Raw genomic sequence first — 12,432 nt, forward strand, 5'->3', positions numbered from 1 at the left:
TTTTTTTTCTCTCTTTTTTTCTGTTGCCGCCGTTGTTTTTCGAGTAATTGACAAGATAAGAGACACGCATCCAATCGTGAAACCGACGTGTCTCAAAGTGCAATCCTCGCCGGACCACGCCGTATCTGCACGAACCTGGCACTCCTCCTCCCGATCGACCCAGGCACCGCCGCGCCACAACCCTGACCATCGAATTCGTCACCACGCGGCCGCAATCGCTGCCGCGACCTGGTGTCCTTGCGGCCCTTGAGCTTGGACGCCGTCGCCCGGCCGCCTCGCTCCTCTCGGTGGGCCGCGTCTCGATGGCCGCCGATCGGCGGCCATCGGACTCCGGCGCCGCTTGTACCCTCGCTGGTGGCGATATCGTCCTGTTGTGCTGTTTCACCGTGCATCTGGGCAAACTTGGCGGAGAAGGTGAGGTGATGCTCGGCGGGAGTGGCAGCTGGAACTGTAGCACCGCGCTCGATCAGGGTTGGCGCGCGCGCCGTGTTCAGCTTGGCTGCTGGCCCTCTACCTAGGACGGGGCGGGTGAGGGCGAGGATGGCCACGGCTGCCGCCATGGTGAGCTTGATGAGCATGGCTTTATGGTCTTGTTGCTTGCTCTTGGGCTGTGGTGTTTCCTTTTCCCTGCTGAATGCAATATGACGATACAAGGATTATATTTCTGGTAAGGGGCCAAATTGTATCACCCTGTGCTGGAAGACCCGACCTGAAGTATCGACAGGCAGTGCGAGATCAGGCTTTCTGCACACTATCTTCATTCCCTTTATCAGCGAGCCAGGCGTTGTTGCGGCCATCGCGCCCGGACACAGCGGACAAAGGGCATTGCGCACGAGAGCATGATTTGGTATCTTTTCCGAATCTTGACAAAGAGAACGGCAATTCTCTCCTCCCCGGCTTCGTAACGAAAGTGAAGACAAAGAACATATGTGCAAGACTGCACTGGCAGCATCAGCCGGACTAGGCCACAAACTCTCTTCTTTCGCCAGTGGCGACATGGCGAGAGTCTTGACCTTGTGATTTGACAAATTTCCGTCGCGCGAACATTCCATTCCCAGCGTCTTGAATCGGGCGATATTTGCTACCAGCTGAATTTTACTATTTGGAGATATCGGAAAGTTATTTAGAATGGTTTTAATGGAGTAAATGTCACGACGGTGTTGATACATGGAAGTGACGAGCAGCGCAATGTTAATTTGTTTAACCCTTCAATTCATCCAATGCATTCATGCCAGTCGTATTTTCTTCGAGACAAAGACTGAATGAGTGCTTAGTTCATTCAGGTTACATTCCTTATTTCAAAATATTGTCAAGACATATACTTGATATTGTTGTCATCCGGATCCGGCTCGACACAGAAGTCCCAAGGAATCCCATCCAGACTAACATGGATCAGGCCCCTGTATCGGTGTACTAGTCTAGTCTAGTCTTAACAGACTTTATATTGTGATAATGTTGTAATTGTAAATGACATTCACGACATATATCATCCAAAATTCATGCGCTTTGACTCCTGTCATGAGTTAAGCTTTCTTGCGCGCTTGCTTTTTCTTGTCAGTTTTGACTCGAATAAGTGTACTAGTCTAGACTATTATTTTTCAAGGTGACAAGTTTGTCGACACAATGCCCTCTGTTTTTGAGGAGACAGTTTCTAGACTCACGCGGCGCTCTATTGCAGCAAGGCAAACTTCCACCTTGGTGTGCGCCAAAAAAAAAGGATGCACGTCAGCCAAGTGCTTCGTTATTAGTGCATAGGAAGCATAAGTATCCAGAAACTTGACAAATAGGTATAGCTGTGCCGCACGGCTGTATCATGGAAATGACCATTCAAGTCCGTCAAACTATGTCAAGCCAGTGCACCCGACTGCATGTTTTGGACTGAGTGTCCTAATGTCTACTGCTGCTACATATTGACAAATGAATGTAATGTCGACATGGGTATCCTAAACGGGATGTACAGATTCGGCAATCGGACGAAAGGCAGTTCACTGTAAATATCGAGCAGAATAGCAGTCTATATCACCTCTGCTATCGGCTAACTGTCATAAACTATGATTTACAGCCTTGTGCCCAGTTTTTACGTCCTGTTTGTTCAAACGTCGTCAGCACAGGTAGACCTGGTTTTGTTGCAGCATGGTGGGCTCCAAGTAAATGGTTTTGGTCAGGGATGAACCTCGCTGCATATGAGACGATCAGCGAACCCTCATGCATCCGAGGAGACACAATGTTGAGCTGCTGGTTTTGTTGGATTCAGACCAGGTACGGACCATCCGATCGTTCTAGATTGTCATCCCTCCCGCGACGGAAGGGCAAAACCGCCGAAGAGAGAGCCACTTAAAAGTAGTATAAGTGGGTAAGGGGGACGCCGAGTACCAACTTCTGAGTGTAAAACAACACAAAGGCGAAAGTGACATAGAAAAGAGTATACGATATCAAGGAGCGCATGTAGTTATAAAGATTAAAGTAGAACATGTTGCATATCTAGGCGTAGTAACTTGATTGGCGCCCACTCGGCCAGGTAAATGAATATAAACGAGCAAAGCAGCCAAAACCAAGCATCCACTTCTTCATGACAAACTGGCTCATGTTGACCACGACGCGGGTTCCGGGTTTCACCTAGGTTTTGGCGCGCAGAGGCGATTGGAGTTTTTCGACTATACAAGCACAGCCATCAATAAATGAGCCGCACAATGTCATTCGCTGAAATGAACCCTTTGGTTGCGACGCTCACCCATCTGGGCCTAGTTTCGAAGCCGGTCAACATGGAACTGTGGTGTCGGCTTACTGTACCTGACTGACATACTTGAAAAATGGCAAACATCCTGTCAAAAGATGGTGTATACTTAATCTGAGGTGTATCGTTCATGTAATCCATCGGATGATGGGCAGATGGTTCTCGACGCAAGGAAAGGACACAGAAGCTCATCAAAACCATGGGGATATTAAAATTCATCAGGGCAGTAAGCCTGGCATGCCTCATGCTTAACAGGACGGTGCTGGGCGGCAAGGGCGACAACAACCTAACCGATGGCCAATTTCGTGTGCTGCAGCTCATCAACCCCCAGGTGCCCAAGCAACCGGCCATAAACACCGACTTCCCCGATCCTGCAATCATCCAGGACAAGGACAAGAAATGGTACGCTTTTGCAACAAGCGGCAACAACAAAAACATACAAGTGGCCACAGCCATAGACCCGTTGGGCAACTGGACGATGCTCGGCAAGGAGCCACTACCTCGCGCCGGCAACTGGACCACGGGCGGGAAGAACACCTGGGCACCGGATGTCAGGATAGTCGGCAATGGAACGTATGTAATGTACTACTCTGGCGAGCTGGCCAAGGACTCGAGGTTCCACTGCCTGGGCGCAGCGACTAGCATGTCGATACTGGGGCCATACAAGCCGCTGGACGAGCCGTTGGCCTGTCACCTCGACAGCGGCGGCGTCATTGACCCGTCAGGGTTTCTCGATACGGAGACGGGGAAACGGTACGTCGTCTACAAGATCGACGGCAACTCAATAGGACACGGCGGCGAGTGCAACAACGCCGTAAAGCCGCTGGTGGCGACGCCCATCATGCTGCAGGAGGTCGGGGCCGATGGTGTCACCAAGATCGGTGATCCGGTCAAGATACTGGACCGCGAGGACCGTGACGGCCCGCTGGTCGAGGCGCCGAACCTGGTTCGGGCGAAAGACGGGTCGTACGCCCTCCTCTTCAGCAGCCACTGCTTCAGCACGACGTTGTACAACGTCAATTACGCCATAGCGACCGACGTCAAGGGTCCGTACAAGAGGCCGGCGTCGCCGCTGGTGCAGACGGGCGACTTCAACCTGACGTCGCCGGGAGGGGCGACCGCGTCGGCAGAGGCTAGCGTGGTGGCATTTCATGCGAGGTGTCCAAAGGGGAGGTGTATGTTTGTCGGCGAGTTTGGGGTTATAGGAAAAGACGTTATTATCAATGGACAAGGTTGACAGGAATATGCAGGAACGAAGCAGAAGCCAGAACGGCCTGGAGCCTCTAGAAATGAGCAATTATTGATACCAATCAGAAAATAAAGCGTGCAATAAGCACAAGACTGAGAGTAAACTCGACTAGTAGGTTGGCATACATCAACCGCAACACCCAGGACCATACAATGGAGGTTAGTATTACTAGATTAGAGAAGTTTCGTAGGTAGGAGGCAGATGCGACATGCCATCCTTCGATCTGTCTGTGGAAGGAGCAAGGGTGCGACGAGTTGAGTGCGATCAACCTTGAACCGGGAGCTCTTGCCAAAGAAGGTTGTTTTCAGCATGTATTTGGACCTTATGTAAGCGGCAAACAGTCCGCATTAGGAATGGCGTACTAATTAAGCGCCCGCTGTCGCTTCCATCAATCACAATCAACCCAAGTCCAACGCCTTTTCTTTCTTCCTGCCAATCCTATGCTTGGCCCCATGTGAATGTCCCAATCATTTGGGTGGGCGCTTGCGCAGAAGCAGGGGTAAAGACAGAAGAGGCCCCCAATAATCTGCCAGTAATGGGCAAATCTCAAATCCCATCACACCGATACATGATGGGGGCGGGCCCAGGCCAGACCCGGTCAGGCCATGGTGGCCGCAGGAGCAAAAAGCACATGAACGTGAAAAGCACGAATGACTTTTTCGAAGACCTCCCTTCTATTCCCTACACAACCAGTTCATCCGTCATTTTACTTTTCCCCCGGCCTCAGTACGATTGACATACGAAATGGCATTGCATGGCACCATCATTTCCCAGTATAACGGTTCTGCCGCCCAAGGCAAGCGCCCATGCCCTCGATTATCCTGACATCCTGGCATTGACCACCCGCCTTGCCGAGCATCCTGTGGCCACATCCATCTCTCCTCGCTTGGAACTTTCCGGTTAGCACGCGTTAGTTCGCCCAATCCGCTTTCCCGTTGAGGTGCACACCTCATCCCTAGTTCGAACTTCCTTCCTTTTGTGGGAATGTCGTACAACCGAAAAGTGCCATGCTCACTTTTGCCATCAGTCCTAGCCGGCTAGGAAGTTCCCTTGTTCGGGCCACCAACTGGCTGGATTGCGGCATACCCCGCGTCGGGTGATTTCTTCGCTTGCAGAATCCGAGTCCTGATTGGACATATTTGATTGATTGACAAATTTCAGCCTATCTGGGTTGCTCAAGGCCAAAATGATGGACCAAAAGCGACACCAACAAGACTCACTAGGAAGCTGTTATATGTGGCCTGATATCTACTTACTTCGAGTACCTACCGACCAGATGACCGAACATCTTTCTCGGCCGGTCTGCTCCAGTCCCTATGTTGGGGTCTGCCAAGGCCACAACACATGATACCAAGCTAGTATTGGACCTTTGCACCAAATTTCGCAGTGTGTTGATTGATTCCCTAATCACCATCACCGCGCACTTGCAGGCACCCCACCAATATCCTGCCCCATGTAGCGCGCTGCTGGCGGCCGGTTCTTGCTCCCGACTGGTCAGCTTATCCCGTCGGTTACTCTCCACTTTCCCCTTTCTGCCAGGACCTCCCTCTTGAGCACATCTCCTTTCTGCTTTCTGGTGTGCTGAACCCGCATCACGCACAGTTGCATGGTAAACCACTGCGACGCTGCACCATAGAATAGACAGTTCCCAATTCGTCCCTGGGCGCTTCGAGTGCCTCCAATTTGCGGTTCTTACACACCATCTTGTCATCCTCGAGTGCTGTTGGTGGGGGCCATGTAGAAGCTTGGGAGTGAAGCTTGACTTGCATAGATACAGAGATCGTCGCCCCCAAATGTGTGTACATATCTCCCGGCCCCTTGCCGAAATCCTCGTCCGCAAGCCATCCATCTTTCTTTATTTACCCACACTCTCTCGTTACAGACCTGTTTTGGTTTCCGACTTCTCTTTTCGATATACGCAATCCCTCGTAACTACGTATCTTAATATTAAATCTTAAACGGGCGACCATTGCTGGCCACTGATCGCCGCCATCCCCACAGCAAGGACTGAAGTCATATACTTAGCTTCATTCCACCGACAAGGCATCTACTAAGCCACCAGAATTCCAGACTCAGCCCAACAAAATGGCCTCCAGAAGAAGAGCCGCCTTTGCACTCACGGCACTGCTGATTATCCCAGCTCAAGTATCAGCTCTGCAGGTATCGCCAAACTCACCGTGTGCGCCCGTTTGTCTTGACCGGGAGGATCAGGATGTTTCGGACCCAAAGTCATCTGTCACTCGACCTGTGGACATATCCTGCAAGGATGACGACTATTCCAAGACGGCAACAGGAACAAAGTGGAAAAAGTGTATGACCTGTCTTGAGAAGAGCAGTTTCTCTCAAGGCAGCGAGTCGGATCAGGGCTGGTTTTTGTGTAAGCCATTTTGAGTTGCCGCTACTCTGCAGGGTCGCAATCTGACTGACACTTTTGTCCACATACAGACAACATGCGGTACAACTTCAACTACTGCGTCTTCGGATACCCTAACAACACAGAGATTGGTTCAAACCCATGTCAGACATCCCGAGCGTGCGGAGCCCTGAAAGACGCCCTCGTGGATGGCAACATGGACCCGGAAAAGTCAACCGAGTACGGCTACTGCACTGCTGATGGCAGCTCCATGACGGGTGAATTTTTTGACAAGTGCCTCACTTGTATCGCCTCGTTCAGGGACCAGGTTGTCGTCCGCAATGGTCTCATCGCCCTTGGGGCAGGATGTCAGCAGCGGCCTGGCCCTGGCAAGATCTTGAGCCTCAACGACACAATATTCTCGTCAGGGCCGATAGGCATTCTTAACGGAGACGCAGAAAACGATGGCTCTCATGCCCAGGGCGGATCTACCACGCCGACCACCACCATGATCATAGGTATCGTTTCGGGAGTTCTTGTTGCGGGTGCAATCGCGGGCATTGTCTACGTGTGTGTGCGCAAGCGCCGTGATGCCCGTCGTCGCGCCAACGCGGCTCAGGAAGGCTGGGACCCCGCGACTGGTTACCATCTCTCGCACAGTGGGAACAGCGACAACGGCCCGATGAGTCCTCTCTCCTTTCGCTGCCAAACGAACCTCTCCCCCACAGCACCGCAGCCCTTCAACTTCAGCCCGGTCGAGGAGTATAGCGATGACAAGCCACAGCCGAGACAGTACATCACGTCTATGTCACGGCACCATTCCAACGTGTCACCCGTGGCTGAAAATTCTGGTCATTTTACGCATGCGCAGTTTTCTCAAATGCAACAATCCGAAAAGGATGCCCTGGGACTGCACCAACTGACGACAACGGCGCTGCCTGCGGCGCCCAAGAACACCCACTACTCCCCACACGCTGGGCCCGGCATGATGCGTGGCTCGCCTGTGTCTGCAACGCCCACCTCAGCCACGCAGCTCCTTCCGGGCGGCGGGGTAGCCATGTACGTGCCCGCCGACTACGCCGCGACGTCGCCGATGCACGCGCAACAGCAGCAACAGCCTACCATCTGGCAGCAACAGAGCTCGCCGCCACAGCAATGGGGATGGCCAGGCCAGCAGACACAGCAGCCACAATTTGAGTTTCCGCAGCATCGACCGCACCAGTCGCCGCCGGCGCCAAGCAAGAGCCCAAAGTTGCGACCGCAGAGGAAGGGATCAATGGAGAAGAGCCCGCAAGGGCTGAAGGAAAGCATGGAAATTCAAACTAGCTTTCCCGGGCCGCCTGGCAAGCGTTGATTTGAGGATGTGGATCTGAATAGCCATGTATGCTTTTTATGTTTTGTGGCGGGGACCGGACCGAAAGCTATTGCGTGTTTTACAATCTCATTTGTCCAATTCTATGTCACTTGATTGATTTGCGAGGCGTTTAGGCCAGAAGGAGATACCTGATGATAGGGGATATGGGGTGCGGGGCTTGTTGGGGAACGGGCGTTTGTGTGGTATTTTTTCTTTGGCAATATTCCTCAAGTAGACGAGTTGTATCGTGTGCCTAAATGACCCGATATAAATGTCTTGTGTGCAATGTCTATTCACCGCTACCTCCGGTATTTGCAGCCGAGGCATGTCCAAGTTTGTAAGGCTTGGAATCTGGGCGTCTTCTCGGTTTTCTCTTCAGTCATTGTAGATCACAAGGCTTGACAGGATTTCTGTTGTTGCCACTGGTACGGAGTACACGCCGACTGGCAAATCATGGCATGGTGGACTGAGTTTGGACTGAGTTTCTACCAGCGAAGTTGTTTTTGCTGTATGAGGAAGCAAGCTGTATGGCTTGGAAAGGAAGCATGAAATCCAATAAGAAGTGGCTATATACTTTCTCAGCCATGTACGTAGGGTTGGCTGGCAACAAAAAAAACAAACGACAAAAAATGTTGGGGTAGCGGGCGGAGTTTTCAACCCGGATTGTGACAAAAAGGAAAAGAAAAAGAATAACGGAAAAGAAAAGAAGAAGCAAAATAAACGGCACGAGCCATTGCGGCACGAAGCGGTAAGCGGAAGCACGACACAAAAAATACCTGTACAACCGTGGTCCAAAAGACAAAGCCACTTGGTCTTGTATATTGTTGCACAACACATTAACCTCAGCATCAAGTTTGATAGTCGATGGGTGAAGGTAGCCTTCACTGCTGTCTTATCCAGTGATGATAACGATAGGTAAACCTATGGGTCACTAGTAAATGATGATTGGTAGACAAAACATATACCGGAATAGGTACTGACTGAATTCCTGACCGAGTATTGCTGTCTGTGGACAGTTTGGTTTGGTCTGTCTTACATCAGACTGCACTGCCGATCCACCATCCACACCAAAATCGCCAATACCCACCTGCAGCCTTATACGTCTGTTGTGTAGTTCGTTCGGACGGCCGCTGACTTGATGCAAATCAAGACAATGGCTCCGCAAAAAAAAAAAAAAAAGCCTCTTCAGCTCATGCCAGTTCAGCCATCAAGTGGAGACGGCCGCATTACCGAGTATTCTCACATTGTCGGACAAATCCGTGATTCGGTTTTCAAGTCAATGGCTTCGTGGATTTTCTTGTTTTGCTGTTTCTTTTTCAGCTTGTAACTAACTCGATGTCAGCCCGATCAAGATTCGTCTAGGCAGCCCCGGCTCGCAGCCTTTCCCCCCCCCCCCCAAACATTGAACGGCCACCAATAAAGCACGACACCGACTATCTGCGGTGGGAAAGAGGCGCACGATTGTGCAACCCTCATTCGTAGGGAAGGTACACTGCGTAAGTATAGCTACCGAAATGGGTACTTTCTTTGGGTGCCAAAGTATGCGAGGAACGGTGGGAAGGTACGAGGAGAGACGCCTTGTGACCACAGTCGATCTGAGTTGTGGCTCATAAAAAGCAGAACGTGCCCAAGTAAGTAGGTAAGTAGGTAAAAAAAAGTCCCGAGGGGCTCCAATCGAATAAGAAAAAGGCACAGTTAGGCACCCTTCTGTTCAATATATCTCTACTTATAAAAGCCCATTCCCACGCTCTTTGGGCCTCAAGAAAGACGAAAGGACAGTCACATACCTCTCAAATATCTTTATCCCCCCCATTATTCTCATACAACATTTCACGCCCGGCCTAAGAGAACAGAAAGGATAGAAGGGAACTGCACCTAAAGCAAGACCTCATATTTTCCTATCCTTCAACATGACCAACCCTGATGAGATGCCCCGGAGGCAAACACACTTCAAGAGACTAATAGTATGCTGTGATGGATCCTGGATGGACTCCCTCGGAGCTAAGGGGTAAGTGAAACATTCAACTTATACATATATAAACCCTACCACATTCGTTATGATGTCCGTAAGAAGCACAGCATATGTGGTTCCACGGCATTAGCACAAGCACGCATAACTTTCCTGTCACCAGACGCGGCAGTACACCAAGTCCCAACTAACAACTTCCCCCTCTTAAACCCCCAGTGACGAGCCGCAATCCAACGTCTCGCGCCTGGCCCGCGTCGTCCGCCGAACATGCTACGACGGCGCGCACCAGGTAGTCTGGTACGACGCCGGAGTCGGCACCGGCATGCTCAAGGCGGATCAGCTGACGGGCGGCGGTCTTGGTATGGGTCTGGCCCAGAACGTCCGCGAGGCCTACAACTTTATCTGTACCAACTACGTCGACGGTGACGACATTGTTCTTATTGGCTTCTCGAGGGGCGCCTTCACAGCCCGCTCTGTCGCCGACATGATCGCCACCGTCGGTCTGCTGAGGCCTCTGGGCCTCGACCGTTTCTACCGCATCTTTGACGACTACAAGAACCTGTCCAGTGTGATAAGGCTCGCGGGCGAGTTCCTCTGCCCCGAGGGCGTCCTCAAGCCTTGGGACCTCACCAGGGGTGAGGCCAAGGCAAAGTGGGCGAGGGAGAGGAAGAAGGCGTACAAGGACTGGCTGGTCGAGGTGAGTGTCTTTTTATTGCTGTTGATGTGTAACAATCTAGAAAAAAAAAGGGCCAGTGTGGCCTGTGTTAAAGGAAACTAACATGCGAGAAAACCAAAACAGAATGGCTACTCGCGTGAATATCAAGCACAGGTAGATCCCAATGAGAAAGCCAAGCCGATTCTCGTCAAGGCTATCGGCGTTTGGGACACGGTCGGCGCACTCGGGATCCCACCAATCTCGGTTCTCGGCCACCAGGGCTCGGCCGTGCAGTGGAAGTTTGCCAACACGCGCATCTCGGAGCACGTCGAGTACGCATTCCAAGCCCTGGCCCTCGACGAGCCTCGCGACGCCTACAGGCCTTCTCTTTGGGAGAAGGATCCGGAAAACAAGGTCACATTCCTCAAGCAGGTCTGGTTCCCGGGTAGCCACGGCGACGTTGGTGGAGGGAACTATGACCAGCAAATTGCCAACATTACACTAGCATGTGAGTGGATTTTGGTTTTCATTTATTTGACGTGCGGCTTCGTGATGATGCCGACTTGCACCTGACTTACTAATGACTGAAACACAAAAGGGATGGCTGACCAACTCTCGTCCTTCTGCGGCGTCGAGTTCAACCACGACCGTCTCACCGAAACCTTCCTTGAAGGCCTGAGCTACTCCACCGTCCACCCCTTCCCGGCAGTCACCCCTAGGGCCGTAGAAAAGCTCATCCCCTCCTTCCTTCCATCCATATTCGCGACGCCACAAAAGGTCAAGGGACCGTTGCCGTGGGCCAATGACCCCGTGTACCGCTTCGGCACACGGCCTACCGGGCGGGACTCCGCGACTTGCAACGGCGACTCATGCCGTCGCCAGCGTCACCCGCCGGGGACGCCAAAGAAGAAGCCGCAAGACCCGCGGTGGGCTGACGTGCAGTACGCACGGCCCTGGGCTCTGGGCCAGATACACTTCCCCAGCCGCGTTCAGGCGCTGATAGGATCTGGCTTCCGCCACCCGGGTCGCTACCGACAGGCGGATCCGGACACCAACAGGGAGACGGACAGACCATTGGCCGGGACGAACGAGCGCGTGCACAGCTCGGTGCGCGTGCGGCTCTCTTGCGGCGGCCTCTCGATGGACGACGAGGCCAAGTGGCGGTGTGAGCCGCTCGTCGGCGCTGCGGGCGATCCAAAGTCGGATAAGGCCCTGTGGCGGGTCGAGCGCGGCAGTGGTATCGACAAGAAGGAGCTGGCTGACTTCAAGATCAGGGAGCTCGACACGCCGGGCTACCCGGTCGACGAGCTGTACAATTTCCAGAAGGGCGAGGGCAACTTTGTCTGGACCTTCAATCCGAGCATGGTCCTGAGCAAAGGCACGCCGCTGCAGCTGCCCGTGGTCTCGGTTTTGCCCGAGGAGCCACTGTGTGGCTACTGGGAAAGACACCTCCTGTGGCTGACCAACAACAACGTTGATGTCTGGCGTTTTGCGGAGAAGAACCTGCCTGTCTAGAAGCCGAAAGATGCGGCTGAGTTGAAGGCAGAGAGGAGGAGGGCGGCAGGGTGTATGTCATGCTGTTGACAAAGGGAGTTAATTTGATGTCTTTTTGTTTTTGAGGTTGGGGTCGGGGCGAGTTTGGTTCATGCTTTTTTTTTTCTCTTTCTTTTCTTTTGGGATATTGCGAGCAAAGAATGCTGGATAGTCTTGACGTAGGTAACCTTTATTGAGCGACCAGGTGTGAGTATTGATCGTACGATGATAGTTGATTAGAGAATCACCTTAGGGTTGTTTATGAGTGATACATCGCCAGATTGCTAATTCAAAGTATTGGAACATGCTGGACCTCCGGGATTCCACAAGTTCTATCACACCTGTTCTAAGAAAGTCATTATTACCAAAGATCCCTTTCTCGACGCCAAATACCATATTGGAGGGTGCCCGGGGTTCAAACAAAGATTCGCCGACCCATCATAGTCACCATCTCAACAGAGCAAAAAGCCCTTGGGAGGGATCAACATTGGTATTGTTTGCGCATACGCCCGAACACCTGGCCGAGTCGAACCAGGATTAACTTATCCTGGCATGAGTTCAATAGATTTAACATATACAAAGAAG

At 52.1% G+C, this 12,432-nt stretch overlaps 5 protein-coding genes across 5 annotated transcripts in view; 4 read left to right on the top strand and 1 right to left on the bottom strand.

Moving 5' to 3' along the window:
• Nucleotides 1-518, top strand: part of PpBr36_02429 (uncharacterized protein) — a gene marked incomplete at both ends in the record, with an annotated part of 835 nt that extends 317 nt beyond the window's left edge. Inside the window, one exon of the mRNA XM_029889611.1 lies at nt 99-518. Within this exon, the coding sequence (XP_029753469.1) occupies nt 99-518 (420 nt within the window). The remainder of the gene's footprint in view (nt 1-98) is intronic.
• Nucleotides 93-578, bottom strand: PpBr36_02430 (uncharacterized protein; the record flags this gene model as incomplete). Its single annotated transcript, XM_029889612.1, has 1 exon — nt 93-578. The coding sequence occupies one exon, from the start codon at nt 576-578 to the stop codon at nt 93-95; it is 486 nt and encodes a 161-aa protein (XP_029754100.1).
• A 2,355-nt stretch (nt 579-2,933) lies between these two features.
• On the top strand, nt 2,934-3,971 carry PpBr36_02431 (uncharacterized protein; the record flags this gene model as incomplete). The annotated part of the gene is made up of 1 exon (XM_029889613.1): nt 2,934-3,971. The coding sequence occupies one exon, from the start codon at nt 2,934-2,936 to the stop codon at nt 3,969-3,971; it is 1,038 nt and encodes a 345-aa protein (XP_029754099.1).
• A 2,097-nt stretch (nt 3,972-6,068) lies between these two features.
• PpBr36_02432 (uncharacterized protein) lies at nt 6,069-7,690 on the top strand (the record flags this gene model as incomplete). Its single annotated transcript, XM_029889614.1, has 2 exons — nt 6,069-6,360; nt 6,429-7,690. 2 exons carry the CDS (start codon nt 6,069-6,071, stop codon nt 7,688-7,690), a joined length of 1,554 nt encoding a protein of 517 aa, XP_029754102.1.
• Nucleotides 7,691-9,573: 1,883 nt separating this feature from the next.
• Nucleotides 9,574-11,829, top strand: PpBr36_02433 (uncharacterized protein; the record flags this gene model as incomplete). Its single annotated transcript, XM_029889615.1, has 4 exons — nt 9,574-9,698; nt 9,876-10,356; nt 10,459-10,822; nt 10,913-11,829. Coding segments are annotated over 4 exons (1,887 nt in total), but the record flags the coding sequence as incomplete, so codon positions are not given.
• Nucleotides 11,830-12,432: the final 603 nt, after the last annotated feature.

The sequence above is a fragment of the Pyricularia pennisetigena genome, chromosome 3 (assembly GCF_004337985.1).
Source record: "Pyricularia pennisetigena strain Br36 chromosome 3, whole genome shotgun sequence".
Taxonomy (NCBI): Eukaryota; Fungi; Ascomycota; class Sordariomycetes; order Magnaporthales; family Pyriculariaceae; genus Pyricularia; species Pyricularia pennisetigena.